The sequence below is a fragment of the Oncorhynchus mykiss genome, chromosome 16 (genome assembly GCF_057628025.1).
Source record: "Oncorhynchus mykiss isolate SJ-2025 chromosome 16, ASM5762802v1, whole genome shotgun sequence".
Taxonomy (NCBI): Eukaryota; Metazoa; Chordata; class Actinopteri; order Salmoniformes; family Salmonidae; genus Oncorhynchus; species Oncorhynchus mykiss.
Window position 1 is genome coordinate 51,605,790 of NC_143037.1, and position 15,570 is coordinate 51,621,359.

At 43.5% G+C, this 15,570-nt stretch overlaps 1 protein-coding gene across 1 annotated transcript in view; it reads right to left on the bottom strand.

The window, feature by feature from the left end:
• The window catches only part of LOC110492177 (metabotropic glutamate receptor 4), a 307,909-nt gene that overhangs the window by 227,383 nt on the left and 64,956 nt on the right, over positions 1 to 15,570 (bottom strand). Inside the window, exon 2 of the mRNA XM_036947131.2 lies at positions 2,986 to 4,020. Within this exon, the coding sequence (XP_036803026.2) occupies positions 2,986 to 3,531 (546 nt within the window). The 5' untranslated portion in view covers positions 3,532 to 4,020. The remainder of the gene's footprint in view (positions 1 to 2,985; positions 4,021 to 15,570) is intronic.

Here is a 15,570-nt window from a genome sequence, read left to right on the forward strand (position 1 = left end):
TGAATTAGAAACGAGAGCAATCTGAAACCAGTGCAATCTGAAACCAGTGCAATCTGAAATCAGTGCAATCTGAAATCAGTGCAATCTTCTCCACACATCTTTCTGAAGACTGCCTCCCACTTTGATCAAATCTCTTACCGCCATCATCCAATCATCTGAAGAACACACACTCATTCCTCAACAGCGAGGATGAGAGACAAAAACATAGGTTGTGCAGATGAAAGATACAGTATCAAGTCAAGTTCTTGAAATAATTTGAAACAAGAGGAGTATGTATCTGCTGCAATACCACCCTCATTCACTAATGAAGAGGAGCCATTATATCGAGCTAATGATGGTGATGTGATCCAGGCGGAGGCAGGCTGAGGTAGTCCAGCATGGTGTGAGCACAGCACTGGTTACTATATCCTTACCCCAAACACAGAGTTCTACTGTCAGCTACTGCAGTAGAGTGTCTCCCGATGATCCTTGTTGACTTTTAAGTTCTGGGGACATTTCCCAGCTTCTCAATTTGATATTAAAATGATATTTGCGCAGAGCTCAAAAGGGTACTTATCAGAGCACATAGCCTTGGAAATCACAAAGAGGTGCATTTTATTCAGTATAATTGCAGTACAAATACAGAACAGGCGGCTTTTTGTGCAGGGGGCGATTACAGTACATGCTCGCCACTGAGGTGACCTGAGAAGCTAAGAACACTGATTACACACAGTTTAAATCCAACCAGCTTATGCTCTGCATGCCCCCAAGCATTATCTGTTACTGTCACTGTCTGGCACTGTGAACACAATACAGAGAATACAGATCGCTGTGCTGATATTGTATTATGGGAATTATGCTATTCAAACAAGCCTCAAGCATCCAAACCTTCCTTCCGATGTTCCAAATGTTCTATGAGCTTCATAATATTGTAGCTACATTATAACACAGCCCAACTGTTTTCCCATTGTTCTGCCTGGCATCTTCATCATTCCTATGACAGCTTTGTGTTGGCATTATGAAAGGGCCTGTCTTCTTGTGTTTGTGTTTACTTTTGTTTTCACACTGGCACATCATGTTTGGATCCTGAGAGCAAACATAATACTGTTGAGGCTCGTTTTAGATCTTTAATAAGTGTTGAATGAGCTCAAATGGTTACATGCATGACTTGCCCTATTTAATTAGAGGCAAAACACCACTAAGGACTTCCCAAATGAATGTCATTATGGGGAGAGGCTGAGGACTAATGATGAGCCTCAACTGTCAGAACAGTGAAAAATATGTCTGGTTCTAATGGGACTTTTATAGAACTTACAAACCACAAAGACCACATCCAACTGAGGCAAACACAGATGGCCAACATACAGGCAGAAGACTATGTTGGTTTGATAAGAAAAAATATTTTGGAATATGATTTTTAGTTGGTTTAATGAGGGGATTAAACCCTTGGGTGAAAATAGATTACATTTTTTCCCGGTGCAGGACTTCCTATTGGTCATGCGCTTGCCTAATCATAGAATTACATATACAATCCCTATTAATTCAATGGGATCTCTGTGGGCCTAGTCGTAAAGATCATATAGGTCATTTAACTTTTACAATGTATTACCTTTTATTGTGACATAAACCCAACCAGTCATGATGTTTTCATCAGTTTGACAAACAATCACTTCAGAAGGCTCCTTTACTAGGCTACCCGCGCACATTCATCCACTCACAACATATTTCCAGCCTCCAAACAGTGGTGAATGGAAAGAGACATCTGTTACACAAAACACCAGAAATCGTAAGGAAGTTTGGCGATTGTCATTAGGCCAGAATGTATGTGTCTACTGCTGTCTACACGAGTCTTGGTTTCGGCCAATCATCTCTGCCTTAGCAAAATTTCTGTGTTATCATCTGACCACATCGCATTTTAGAGCATAGGCTATATCACTCGTTTTCAAGTCCTTTCGTTAATTTATCATGCCTCTGACATGCAGTAATGATTAATAATGGTGTAATAACCCCCCAGATATTTTGGCTCATGTTTTACCGGTAAGGCGTACCCCCACTATTTATTTTGCAGGGACTCTGTACCGGACCGTTCTGCCTTACTTTCATCCCTGTGTGAACCTAATTCCTCACATGAATGAGTTGATGCCCATATGTAACAGTATAACTTTAGACCGTCCCCTCCGCCCATACCCGGGCGCGAACCAGGGACCCTCTGCACACATCAACAACAGTCACCCTCAAAGCATCGTTGCCCATCGCTCCACAAAAGCCGCGGCCCTTGCAGAGCAAGGAGAACCACTACTTCAAGGTCTCAGAGCAAGTGACGTCACCGATTGAAACGCGATTTAGCGCGCACCACCGCTAACTAAGCTAGCCGTTTCACATCCGTTACACTCACCCCCCTTTTGACCTCCTCCTTTTCCGCAGCAACCAGTGATCCTCTGCACACATCAACAACAGTCACCCACGAAGCATCGTTACCCATCGCTCCACAAAAGCCGCAGCTCTTGCAGAGCAAGGGGAACCACTACTTCAAGGTCTCAGAGCAAGTGACCTCACCGATTGAAACGCTATTTAGCGCGCACCACCGCTAACTAAGCTAGCCGTTTCACATCCGTTACACATACAAGAGCGACATGGTGCATTTTCACAGACACAGAGCATTCCTGAAATGTGAGATATTGAATGCGCCTCTAGCTACACTATGTAATATCACCTTAGAGCGAAGACATGGAGTAAAAGCCTATAGAAAATGTGGGGAGTGTTTTTATCACATCAACATTTCCATAATGTTGGAAAATTACAGAATAGATCTTTATCCTTTCATGAAAAAAATTAAAAACACTTTTACCAGTAAAAGCAACCTAGCCTAGTCACATTGCAGCCTCGCTTGCATTCTCACTTGCAGAGCGTGCTGCCTGCCAGCCTACAAACGACTGTTGAGAGAGACTACTTTCATAGCCACCACCATGATTCACAGCCATTAACCAATAAGTGTAAGGCACTTACCCTGAAGAGGCGCAGGATGTTGGCCACCATGATTGACACGGAGCTGGCGGAGGCCCCGATGACGCCCACCACCCTCTCAGGCTTGGTGATGATGGGCGGCCCACCACTCAGGCATTTGATGTCCGTCCCATCCTTCTCGATGAGCGCCTGGACAAAGGTGAGCGACTGCTCCAGGGCGTGGGTGTCCCGTGAACAGGTGTCCAGGATCCTGGCCCCCAGAGTGATGTTGGGCAGCAGCTCGTGGTCGTTGTTGATGCGGTCCAAGGCGAACAGCATGGCCTCCAGTCTGTGGATCCCCTTTTCCTTCTTCAGCTCCCCACAGGCTTTCCCATTGTTGCCTCTGGCGTGTACAGGAAAGAGCCCACCCAGTGAGATATCCCCGTCAATACGGATGGAGTTGAGGTGTGTGTGGCCAGGTGTTTTTGGCTTGGCCCCCAGGACTACCAGGATACAGCAGGTCAGGAGCAGGACCTGACAGGGCCCAGCCGGACCACCTCTGTGGCAGTCAGTCTGCCCCCTCTTCATACAGCTTCCCAGAAGAGTCATGATGGAAGGCTAAGTTAAACCCGCAACCAACTAAAATGAGTCCCTTTTAAAAAAATACCACAAACAAATGTCCTAAAGGTTAGCAGCAATATCCCTCAGAGCACAGAACTCTCTTCAGAAGTCTCTTCTCATGTCTCTCAGCTTTGACACTATCTCAGTAATACTAATTAGCTTTCTCTCTCTCTTTCTCCACTTCCTTGTGTGATATTCTCTCTCCCTGCAGTTGGGGTATGGAGATGGTGTGGAGTTACTAAACAGTTTTGACTGAGGTGGGAGTGAGTCCGTGGAGAGCCATCTCAAGGGGCATTAGAGAGAACAAAGGTGGGAGATAAGCCTTCTTTTCTCCACTCCTCCAGAGCCAGTCAGGGGCGTTTAGCTTCTCTCTGGCTCACCCCCCTGGAGCAGGCAGAAAGTCCTCAGTCAGCCCGAGCAGACCTGCAGGTACTGAAACATGGCCTCCCTCCTCGAGCTCAGAAAGACAGCAGACTTCTGAAAGATAAAAGGAGAAAGGGATGAGATTCTGAGAAAAAGAGGGGAGAAAGGGATGAGATTCTGAGAAAAAGAGGGGAGAAAGGGAGAGCTCTGTTAAAAAAAGAATGAGAGATGAAATGGGATTTCATTTGGTCTGATCAACAATAGATCTCTCAGTGAGGGGGTTTGCTGCATATTAGTTTCCCACATGGTTCTTATAACAATTCTATCTCAATTGTCGTTAGCTCCCACACACTGCTTTTCAATTCAATAAAACATGAAAGATATTTTTCACTAACTCTCTGCTGTGATGAAGCAGATAATAAGCAGAGTCATGCTTCTTCAATGCTTTTGCATTTGTTAAACATATCTGGGCATAAACAACATTGGAGGGTCACGGTTTCTATCAAATAATCTAGATATTCAAACAGAAAAATCACCAAGTCTAATACTGCAGTTGTATAAATGTTTTCTTTCTCCATTTCACACCCTTGCTTCACTTGCTATTAGAGCACTGTCATGAATTATTCTCATAAGGCCTGGAGTATAACTGACTCAGAGCCTAAGCGGCACGAGTTCATAGGCTGCTTCGTAGCCACGTCCCGCTTTCTTCATGTGGAAAGCAGAATCTCTCCAGGGTGTTTTACCAAAGGCTTATAAAATATCCTGCTTCAAATAGAGAGCACAGGACGTTCATAATCAAAGTATGAATATCACTTAACTGATGAAGACATTTGCTTGGACCCCACATTCCCCTCGCTCAATTTTCCTCACCAAACCCATCACCTCAGCTGTATGGCTTCTGTCTCTATTTGAACATATTGGTGTGTGTGTGTGTGTGTGTGTGTGTGTGTGTGTGTGTGTGTGTGTGTGTGTGTGTGTGTGTGTCCTGTCTGTCTGTGTGTCTGTCTGTGTCGGTATCTGTGTGTGTGTGTCTGTGTCTGTGTGTCTGTGTCTATGTCTGTGTCTATGTTTGTCTGTGTCTGTGTGTCTTCTCTGTCTGTCTGTGTCGGTGTCTATGTGTGTGTCTGTTTGAATGTGTGTCTGTGTGTCTGTGTCTGTCTATGTTTGTCTGTGTCTGTATGTGTGTTTCGTCCCCCCACAGCAGGCCTCCCCTCTTCCACTGTGCCAGACTAATAAAGTGGTGGATGTATGTATGCCCAGTGGGAAAGACCTGCAGCTGAGTCTGTGTTTCTTCTCTCCCCCTCTGTCTGTGTTTGTGTATCTCTTTCTCTCTACCCCCTCTCTCTTCCTTTCTTTCATTGGCTGTCCCATGCATAGACAATCAGTCCAACAGCAACTAAATTGGCAACAACCTCATACAGCTGTCAAGGAAGGGCACCTGGCAGGAAACAGGTCAACATAAAAGGAGATACATGCTGCTCCTTAACCCCAGCAATGTGTTGTAGGGTCCCGTTGTTGTGGCTTTGATGTCCCTGATTAGATTAGGAAGTAGGAGGAAGACAGAGGTCAAAAAAGGGAATATATACTTTTCTGCAGAACCCTTTCAACCTACAACAGGATTTACAATATATTGTATCAGGCTGCCTTAGTATGCTGTCATGCCTTGTGAATTATAGACAGCAAATCAAATGATAAAAATGCCCCGCTCCAGTAACTGTACAGTAAAAAGATACAGAGAGAGGCCTATCTGCTTTGTGCTGGCTTCTCCTGTCCTGCTGGAATCCAGAGGGAGATCTTATAGATCAGTCTCCTATAACACAGCATCCATAATGGATGAAGGCTTCCCAGGCTTCCCAAGGCTCAGCTGAAGCACAACATCTAGTTCTGGAGAGAGGGATGAGAGGGGGAAGAAAGTGAAGCAGATGCAGCTCAGGGTCCATGGAGGATTAGGGCTGGCTTGGCAGAGTACAAGGGAGACACTCACTGACTCCCTCCCTCCTCAAATGAGGCTGGGAAGAAACCAATGTCTTCAATAACTAAGGAAAATGGTTTACAATGCTGTGATGGAGATGGCCTAGCTTGAATAGGACCTGTTAAAAAATAGTAAAGCCTTTTGTCCGACTGTGAATAGTTAGCATGTTGCTAGCTAATCTATCTCAGGAAGATGTTTAACCTACTCCATACCTACTCCATTCATAGACGCTAACTAACTTTAGCACGTATTGATGAAGGTACACTATATATACAAAGTATGTGAACACCCCTTCAAATTAGTGGATTTGGATATTTCAGCCACACCAGTTGCTGACAGGTGTATAAAATCGAGGACACCGCCATGCAATCTCCAGACAAACAGTGGCAGTAGAATGGCCTTACTGAAGAGCTCAGTGACTTTCAACGTGACACCGTCATAGGATGCCTCCTTTCCAACAAGTCAGTTTGTCAAATTTATGCCTGCTAGATTGGCCCCGGTAAACTGTATGTGTTGTTATTGTGGAGTGGAAACGTCTAGAAACAACAACGGCTTAGCCACAAAGTGGTAGGCCACACAAGCTCACAGAACGGGACCGCCGAGTGCTGAAGCCCGTAGCCCGGAAACACCATCTGTCCTCGGACGCAACACCCGCTACTAGGTTCCAAACTGCCTCTGAAAGCAACGTCAGCACAATAACTGTTCATCGGGAGCTTGATGGAACAGGTTTCCATGGCCGAGCAGCCACACACAAGCCTAAGATCACCATGTGCAATGCCAAGCGTTGGCTGGAGTGGTGTAAAGCTCGCTGCCATTGGACTCTGGAGCAGTGGAGATGCGTTCTCTGGAGTGATGAATTACGCTTCACCATCTGGCAGTCCGACAGGCAAATCTGGGTTTGGCGGATGCCAGGAGAACGCTACCTGCCCCAATGCATAGTGCCAACTGTAAAGTTTGGGGGAGGAGGAATAATGGTCTGGGTCTTGTTTTCATTGTTCGGTCTAGGTCCCTTAGTTCCAATGAAGAGAAAGCTTAACACTGCAGCATACAGTGCCTTGCGAAAGTATTCGGCCCCCTTGAACTTTGCGACCTTTTGCCACATTTCAGGCTTCAAACATAAAGATATAAAACTGTCTTTTTTTGTGAAGAATCAACAACAAGTGGGACACAATCATGAAGTGGAACGACATTTATTGGATATTTCAAACTTTTTTAACAAATCAAAAACTGAAAAATTGGGCGTGCAAAATTATTCAGCCCCCTTAAGTTAATACTTTGTAGCGCCACCTTTTGCTGCGATTACAGCTGTAAGTCGCTTGGGGTATGTCTCTATCAGTTTTGCACATCGAGAGACTGACATTTTTTCCCATTCCTCCTTGCAAAACAGCTCGAGCTCAGTGAGGTTGGATAGAGAGCATTTGTGAACAGCAGTTTTCAGTTCTTTCCACAGATTCTCGATTGGATTCAGGTCTGGACTTGGCCATTCTAACACCTGGATATGTTTATTTTTGAACCATTCCATTGTAGATTTTGCTTTATGTTTTGGATCATTGTCTTGTTGGAAGACAAATCTCCGTCCCAGTCTCAGGTCTTTTGCAGACTCCATCAGGTTTTCTTCCAGAATGGTCCTGTATTTGGCTCCATCCATCTTCCCATCAATTTTAACCATCTTCCATGTCCCTGCTGAAGAAAAGCAGGCCCAAACCATGATGCTGCCACCACCATGTTTGACAGTGGGGATGGTGTGTTCAGGGTGATGAGCTGTGTTGCTTTTACGCCAAACATAACGTTTTGCATTGTTGCCAAAAAGTTCAATTTTGGTTTCATCTGACCAGAGCACCTTCTTCCACATGTTTGGTGTGTCTCCCAGGTGGCTTGTGTCAAACTTTAAACGACACTTTTTATGGATATCTTTAAGAAATGGCTTTCTTCTTGCCACTCTTCCATAAAGGCCAGATTTGTGCAATATACGACTGATTGTTGTGCTATGGACAGAGTCTCCCACCTCAGCTGTAGATCTCTGCAGTTCATCCAGAGTGATCATGGGCCTCTTGGCTGCATCTCTGATCAGTCTTCTCCTTGTTCTTTATGATGCTCTCTGCGCTTTTAACGGACCTCTGAGACTATCACAGTGCAGGTGCACTTATACGGAGACTTGATTACACACAGGTGGATTGTATTTATCATCATTAGTCATTTAGGTCAACATTGGATCATTCAGAGATCCTCACTGAACTTCTGGAGAGAGTTTGCTGCACTGAAAGTAAAGGGGCTGAATAATTTTGCACGCCCAATTTTTCAGTTTTTGATTTGTTAAAAAAGTTTGAAATACCCAATAAATGTCGTTCCACTTCATGATTGTGTCCCACTTGTTGTTGATTCTTCACAAAAAAAGACAGTTTTATATCTTTATGTTTGAAGCCTGAAATGTGGCAAAAGGTCGCAAAGTTCAAGGGGGCCGAATACTTTCGCAAGGGACTGTATAATGACATTATAGACGATTCTGTGCTTCCAACTTTGTGGCAATAGTTTGGGGAAGGCCCTTTCCTGTTTCAGCATGACAATGCCCCTACGCAGAAAGCGAGGTCCATATAGAAATGGTTTGTTGAGAACGGTGTGGAAGAACTTGACTGGCCTGCACATAGCCCTGTCCTCAACCCCATTGAACACCTTTGGGATGAATTGGAATGCTGACTGCGAGCCAGGCTTAATCGCACAACATAAGTGCCCGGACCTCACTAATTATTTTGTGGCTGAATGGAAGCAAGACCCCGCAGCAATGTTCCAACATCGAGTGGAAAGCCTTCCCAGACGAGTGGAAGCTGTTATAGCAGCAAAGGGGGAACCAGCTCCATATTAATGCCCATGATTTTGGAATGAGGTGTTTGACTAGCAGGTGTCCACATACTTTTGGTCACGTAGTGTATCTTCTTCCCAGGGGGACTTTTGTTTAGAGGCCCGATGCTTGCTGTAAACATGAACACGCATCACTTGCAGCACGGTTTTGGAAACTTAAAGAAAATATCTTTCATATCAGCATTGAATCATTTTCAAAAAAGAATCGGTTCAATTACTACACACCTTAATAAGGTTAGGCTTCCCACACGGCCATATTTCCACGTTACAGCATCTGCTTATAGAAAACAGGTGAAAGACAGAGTCGACTACCTGTGCTAATTAGCTATTTGTGTCTCAGAACACCTGCATGTAAACGGAAGACGGGCGCTACAAACTTGTCACTGAAAAATACTTTTGGATGCAAAGAAAATGGTTAACACAGTCTACAGTATGTGCATATTTTGCATTTATGAAATTGTTTTGATTTGATATGAAAGTAGAGGGCTTTTTGTTTCTAGAACCATACCGCATTTGAGAATCGATTCCCGCTTAGATGGAGTGTATGACTGTTTTGGCTGCCAGAACCAATTAGCCTCTGAACAGAACATGTAAGGTCCTTGGACTATAAGGAGTAATATTTAGGCTCCTTTAGTCCAATATTGGGCCAGGTATACCACGTCAGTGCCAAGAGAGTTATATTGGCAGGAATGCCGGCTTAGGCCTAGTCCTTTTTATTACTCGACCCTTTCAGGGATTTGTTTGTTTTGTAAGTCTTTTTTTAACCTTTTTCAGTAACCTCAATTTTGTGTCACCTAATAAATAAAGCTACACCTGATTTTACCCCTTTAACTTTGCCTCTTTTTGCGTCATACCCTCATGGCTGTAAGACCTGTGACTGCTTTCACAAATCCGTACCCAGAAGGTAATGATCTTCCTGAGTGGCCTGTACTCTATGTGTTACCTCAGCTGCAAACAGAATTACAACATTATGTGGGTGGCCTAAAAATAATCTCTCGACCCAGAATAATTAGCTCTTTTGATAATTCTCTATGAGATCATAATCTAAGCATAATAATTCAACCTGGACTCAGCGGTAGAAGTAACATAGTAAATGTAAATCCTGGACACTCCAATTAATATGAAATGCTACGTTTTGTATGGCATGTATTAATTTGTGGATGTCCATCATGATATGTTGATACAGTGCCTTGCGAAAGTATTCGGCCCCCTTTGAACTTTGCGACCTTTTGCCACATTTCAGGCTTCAAACATAAAGATATAAAACTGTATTTTTTTGTGAAGAATCAACAACAAGTGGGACACAATCATGAAGTGGAACGACATTTATTGGATATTTCAAACTTTTTTAACAAATCAAAAACTGAAAAATTGGGCGTGCAAAATTATTCAGCCCCTTTACTTTCAGTGCAGCAAACTCTCTCCAGAAGTTCAGTGAGGATCTCTGAATGATCCAATGTTGACCTAAATGACTAATGATGATAAATACAATCCACCTGTGTGTAATCAAGTCACCGTATAAATGCACCTGCACTGTGATAGTCTCAGAGGTCCGTTAAAAGTGCAGAGAGCATCATGAAGAACAAAGAACACACCAGGCAGGTCCGAGATACTGTTGTGAAGAAGTTTAAAGCCGGATTTGGATACAAAAAGATTTCCCAAGTTTTGAACATCCCAAGGAGCACTGTGCAAGCGATAATATTGAAATGGAAGGAGTATTAGACCACTGCAAATCTACCAAGACCTGGCCGTCCCTCTAAACTTTCAGCTCATACAAGGAGAAGACTGATCAGAGATGCAGCCAAGAGGCCCATGATCACTCTGGATGAACTGCAGAGATCTACAGCTGAGGTGGGAGACTCTGTCCATAGGACAACAATCAGTCGTATATTGCACAAATCTGGCCTTTATGGAAGAGTGGCAAGAAGAAAGCCATTTCTTAAAGATATCCATAAAAAGTGTCATTTAAAGTTTGCCACAAGCCACCTGGGAGACACACCAAACATGTGGAGGAAGGTGCTCTGGTCAGATGAAACCAAAATTGAACTTTTTGGCAACAATGCAAAACGTTATGTGTGGCGTAAAAGCAACACAGCTCATCACCCTGAACACACCATCCCCACTGTCAAACATGGTGGTGGCAGCATCATGGTTTGGGCCTGCTTTTCTTCAGCAGGGACAGGGAAGATGGTTAAAATTGATGGGAAGATGGATGGAGCCAAATACAGGACCATTCTGGAAGAAAACCTGATGGAGTCTGCAAAAGACCTGAGACTGGGACGGAAATTTGTCTTCCAACAAGACAATGATCCAAAACATAAAGCAAAATCTACAATGGAATGGTTCAAAAATAAACATATCCAGGTGTTAGAATGGCGAAGTCAAAGTCCAGACCTGAATCCAATTGAGAATCTGTGGAAAGAACTGAAAACTGCTGTTCACAAATGCTCTCCATCCAACCTCCCTGAGCTCGAGCTGTTTTGCAAGGAGGAATGGGAAAAATGTCAGTCTCTCGATGTGCAAAACTGATAGAGACATACCCCAAGCGACTTACAGCTGTAATCGCAGCAAAAGGTGGCGCTACAAAGTATTAACTTAAGGGGGCTGAATAATTTTGCACGCCCAATTTTTCAGTTTTTGATTTGTTAAAAAAGTTTGAAATATCCAATAAATGTCGTTCCACTTCATGATTGTGTCCCACTTGTTGTTGATTCTTCACAAAAAAATACAGTTTTATATCTTTATGTTTGAAGCCTGAAATGTGGCAAAAGGTCGCAAAGTTCAAGGGGGCCGAATACTTTCGCAAGGCACTGTATGTATGATATGTTACGAATTTGCAAAGCATATGATACGTTACGAATTCCAAATTGTTGTGGCTAACGTTAGCTAGGTGGCTAACACTAATATTAATTAGGTGGCTAAAGTTAGGTAGGCTAGTGGTTAGGGGTTAGGGTTAGGAGTTAGGTTAAAGGGTTACGGTTAGGGAAGAGTTAGCTAACATGCTAAGTAGTTTCAAAGTAGCTAAAAAGTTGAACGTAGTTGCTAATTAGCTAAAATGCTAAAGTTGTCCATGATGAGATTCAAACATGCAACCTTGGGGTTGCTAGACGGTCACGTTAAACTTCTACCCACCACCCCGACTTTAGTTTTTGTCTTTAGTAACCTTCTGTCTTGTGTAACATATCATATTAATTTGAGTGTGCTGGATTTACGTTTACTATGTTAGGTCAAGTATATGAGAACAGGCTGGATAATTTGAAAATCTGCTGGCCAGTTATCTGCATGAGTCTCATTTCCAAATCTCCTTCCCCCCAGGTTGTTAAGATTACAAAGCTAATACAGCAACAAGGAAGGTAATTACAGCATAGTGACCAAACAGAGCAGACAAATAAATTGCTTCAGCGCTGGACAATTCTCCAGTGAAATGACATGAAATGACAAGAAACCAGATCAGAATAACAAGCCCTGGCACTTTGGCGCAAGGCGGGAAAAAGTACCATATATCGTATCTCCCATTCCCAGGAAATAAATCAGTTTGAATATTACTCATGTTGCCTGAGTTTGTTCTCACCCTCTCTCCCTCTGTCCTTCTTCCTCTCTCCGTCCCCTCAGTCCAGCCCCATCCCCCCTCTATCTCTCTCTCTGTCTCTCACTCTCTCTTACCATGCCCTCTTAGCCAATGTGGACACGGAAGTTATGTGCCTGGGCCAGTCGGAGACTGCACGCACGGTGGCATCTACACCAGATGTTCTAGACACAGGACCCAGATGGAAAGAGCAGATCAAGATCATCTGTCTGTCTGTTGAAGAGGAGTAAGAGGTATAGAGGGCAATTGCTGACTACATAGCAACTCGACAAGTATCAAAAAACATCTCATTACAACTCCAGTTTCTCAACATCCACTTTCATCAGGTGTCACTGACAAACATTTTACTTCACTTGACATCCCTACAGTGTATGAGCAACAAGAAAATTGTCTGAGAGTGTGCATTTGTGTGTGTAGGTGTGTTTAGGAATGTGTATAATCCAGGATGCACAGGAAGACCGGTTGGTGGTCATGGAAGCTTCAAGTTGCTCGGCGTGCACATCACTGACAACCTGAAAGTATTCATCCACGCAGACAGTGTGCTGAAGAATGCACAACAGCGCAAATTAGTTTGGCCCCTTACAAACCTACAGCACCATTGAGAGCATCTTGTCCGGCTGTGTCACAGCCTGGTACAGCAACTGCACCGGGCTCTCCAAAGGATCACCGCCTGGTATGGCAACGCATCACCGGGGGCACACTGCCTGCCCTCCAGGACCTCTACAGCACCCGGTGTCACAGGAAGGCCAAGAAGATCGTCAAGGACCTCAGCCACCCGGGCCACGGCCTGTTCACCCCACTACCATCTAGAAGGCAGAGACAGTATAGGTGCATCAAAGCTGGGACAGAGAGACTGAAAAACAGCTTATATTCCCAGGCCATCAGACTGTTATTAAATAGTCAGCACTAGCCGGCCTCCGCCGAGTACCCTGCCCTGAACTTTAGTCACTGTTACTGTTGGCTGTTGGCTTCCACCCGGTACTCAACCCTGCACCTTAGAGACTGCTGCCATATGTACATTGATCACTGTTTACTTCAATAATGTTTAAATACCGTTTTACCCTCTTCATATTTTGTATATACTGTATTCTAGTCAAGGCTCATCCTATAACTACTTCTGTACACCTTTTCTGTTCATATACTGTCCATGAGGTCTATACACACCATCATATACATACAGTATATATTTATATTCTGGACATTGCTTGTTCTAATGTTTCTATATTTCTTAATTCCTTTCTTTTAATTTTTGGGATATCCGTGTATTGTATTGTAAGGTATTACACTGCACTGTTGGAGCTAGGAACATAAGCATTTCGTACACCCGCGATAACATTCACCTACACCCATCATCCACCTACACCCTCCATGTCATGAACTACTTGGTATCAACTGTATGTTCCAATATGGGCCACCATAATACCTGGCTGGTGTATATTGAATGCATCAGCTGCAAACAAATGGCCCCTGGACCAATATGTCTGTCTGGATGGAATAGGTAGCCAGAGTGGGGGGGCTCAACTCAATTCAATTTCAGAACACAGAGCTGAAGCCTGGTAATGCCGTGCACTGTGCTAATATGGCCCTCAGAGTGCGGCTGGGCAGCCATGCGTCTGACAGTGATATCCTAATCCGACAGGAGACTGCTGTTTGGCCGTTATGCTTCATCAGCACTCATACTTAGGCCCCAAATGGGCAATAGGATCACAGTGGGGAGCAGAAATTAATTATTGTGTTTCAGAAGACGCTTTTCTGTCTCACTCATAGAACATATGACTGGTGCATGATTCTCCTCGGTGTCAATATACAAGAGCCAAATGTATCCTTGCCTTGAAGACACAAGTGTCTGCCTTCTTATATCAGGAAGGGCTCATACCAATCACTTGTTGACATATAAACAAATAGACACGCACATACATCCACAGGTACACATACAACAACCTGTGTCTATCTCTATCCAAGCTCAAAGAGATCTTATAGGTTCCATATCCATCAGACAGACACTGGAGGTATCCACATCCAGGGAAGTCTGTCAGCTACTTTAAAGGTAATAAAACTGAGCCAGTGAGATCAACCACCACTGGCATCAACCACCACCGTGACTGACTGTCACTTGAGTGGGAAAGAGAGAACATATTTCCTCACTGTCTGAGATTGGTAGCAGTGTTAGTAGTTGATGTTATTCTTCAAGAACACAGACCCAAAGCAAATCAGGGGGAGAAAAATATATTTATTCAAAGAGAACAAATCATAGTTGTTATGCTGGAAAGTAGATGGTAGATGGTCATTCTTTCCTGTCCTCAATGGTTTCTCTTCTGAACAAAGAGACAGGATGTAGTTTATAACCCAACCCTAGCCTGTGGTTGACCAATTATAATTCCTTGAAGTAAAATTGGGCAAATGGCCAAATAACAATTATCCCATTTCAGGCTCAATGTATAGACAATTCGGACAAATAAGAACTTGCCACATGTAGCTATGAGTCCCAGACTGAAATTCCTCCCGTGTCCCTGACCCATTAATATTCAGTTCCCCATTACAGAAAAACAACTATTTTAATTGATCACGAATTCCCTCTTGACCTTTAGTCCGCTGAGTTGTGTATTTATCTTCAAATATTATTACAGCAGTGACAGATCCTAAATACTTACAGACTCTGTCAAAAGAGTTTCAAATCAGCATGTGGTCACTTGTTTAAGACAGCTGCAAGGAAACACTGTATATTTATTTTCACAAGGGATGTTTTTTTAAACAGCAGCATTAATAGATTTACAGTTGAAGTCGGAAGTTTACATACACTTAGGTTGGAGTCATTAAAACTCGTTTTCCAACCACTCTACAAATTTCTTGTTAACGAACTATAGTTTTGGCAAGTCGGTTAGGACACCTACTTTGTGCATGACTTTTGCCAATAATTGTTTACAGACAGACTATTTCACTTATAACACACTGTATCACATTTCCAGTGGGTCATAAGTTTACATGCACTAAGTTGACTGTGCCTTTACAGCTTGGAAAATTCCAGAAAATTATGTCATGGCTTCTGGTAGGCTAATTGACATCATTTGATGTCATACTTTGGTGTGAAAAGTGCAAATCAATCCCAGAACAACAGCAAAGGACCTTGTGAAGATGCTGGAGGAAACAGGTACAAAAGTATCTATATCCACAGTAAAATGAGTCCTATATCGACAAAACCTGAAAGGCCGCTCAACAAGGAAGAAGCCACTGCTCCAAAATCGCCATAAAA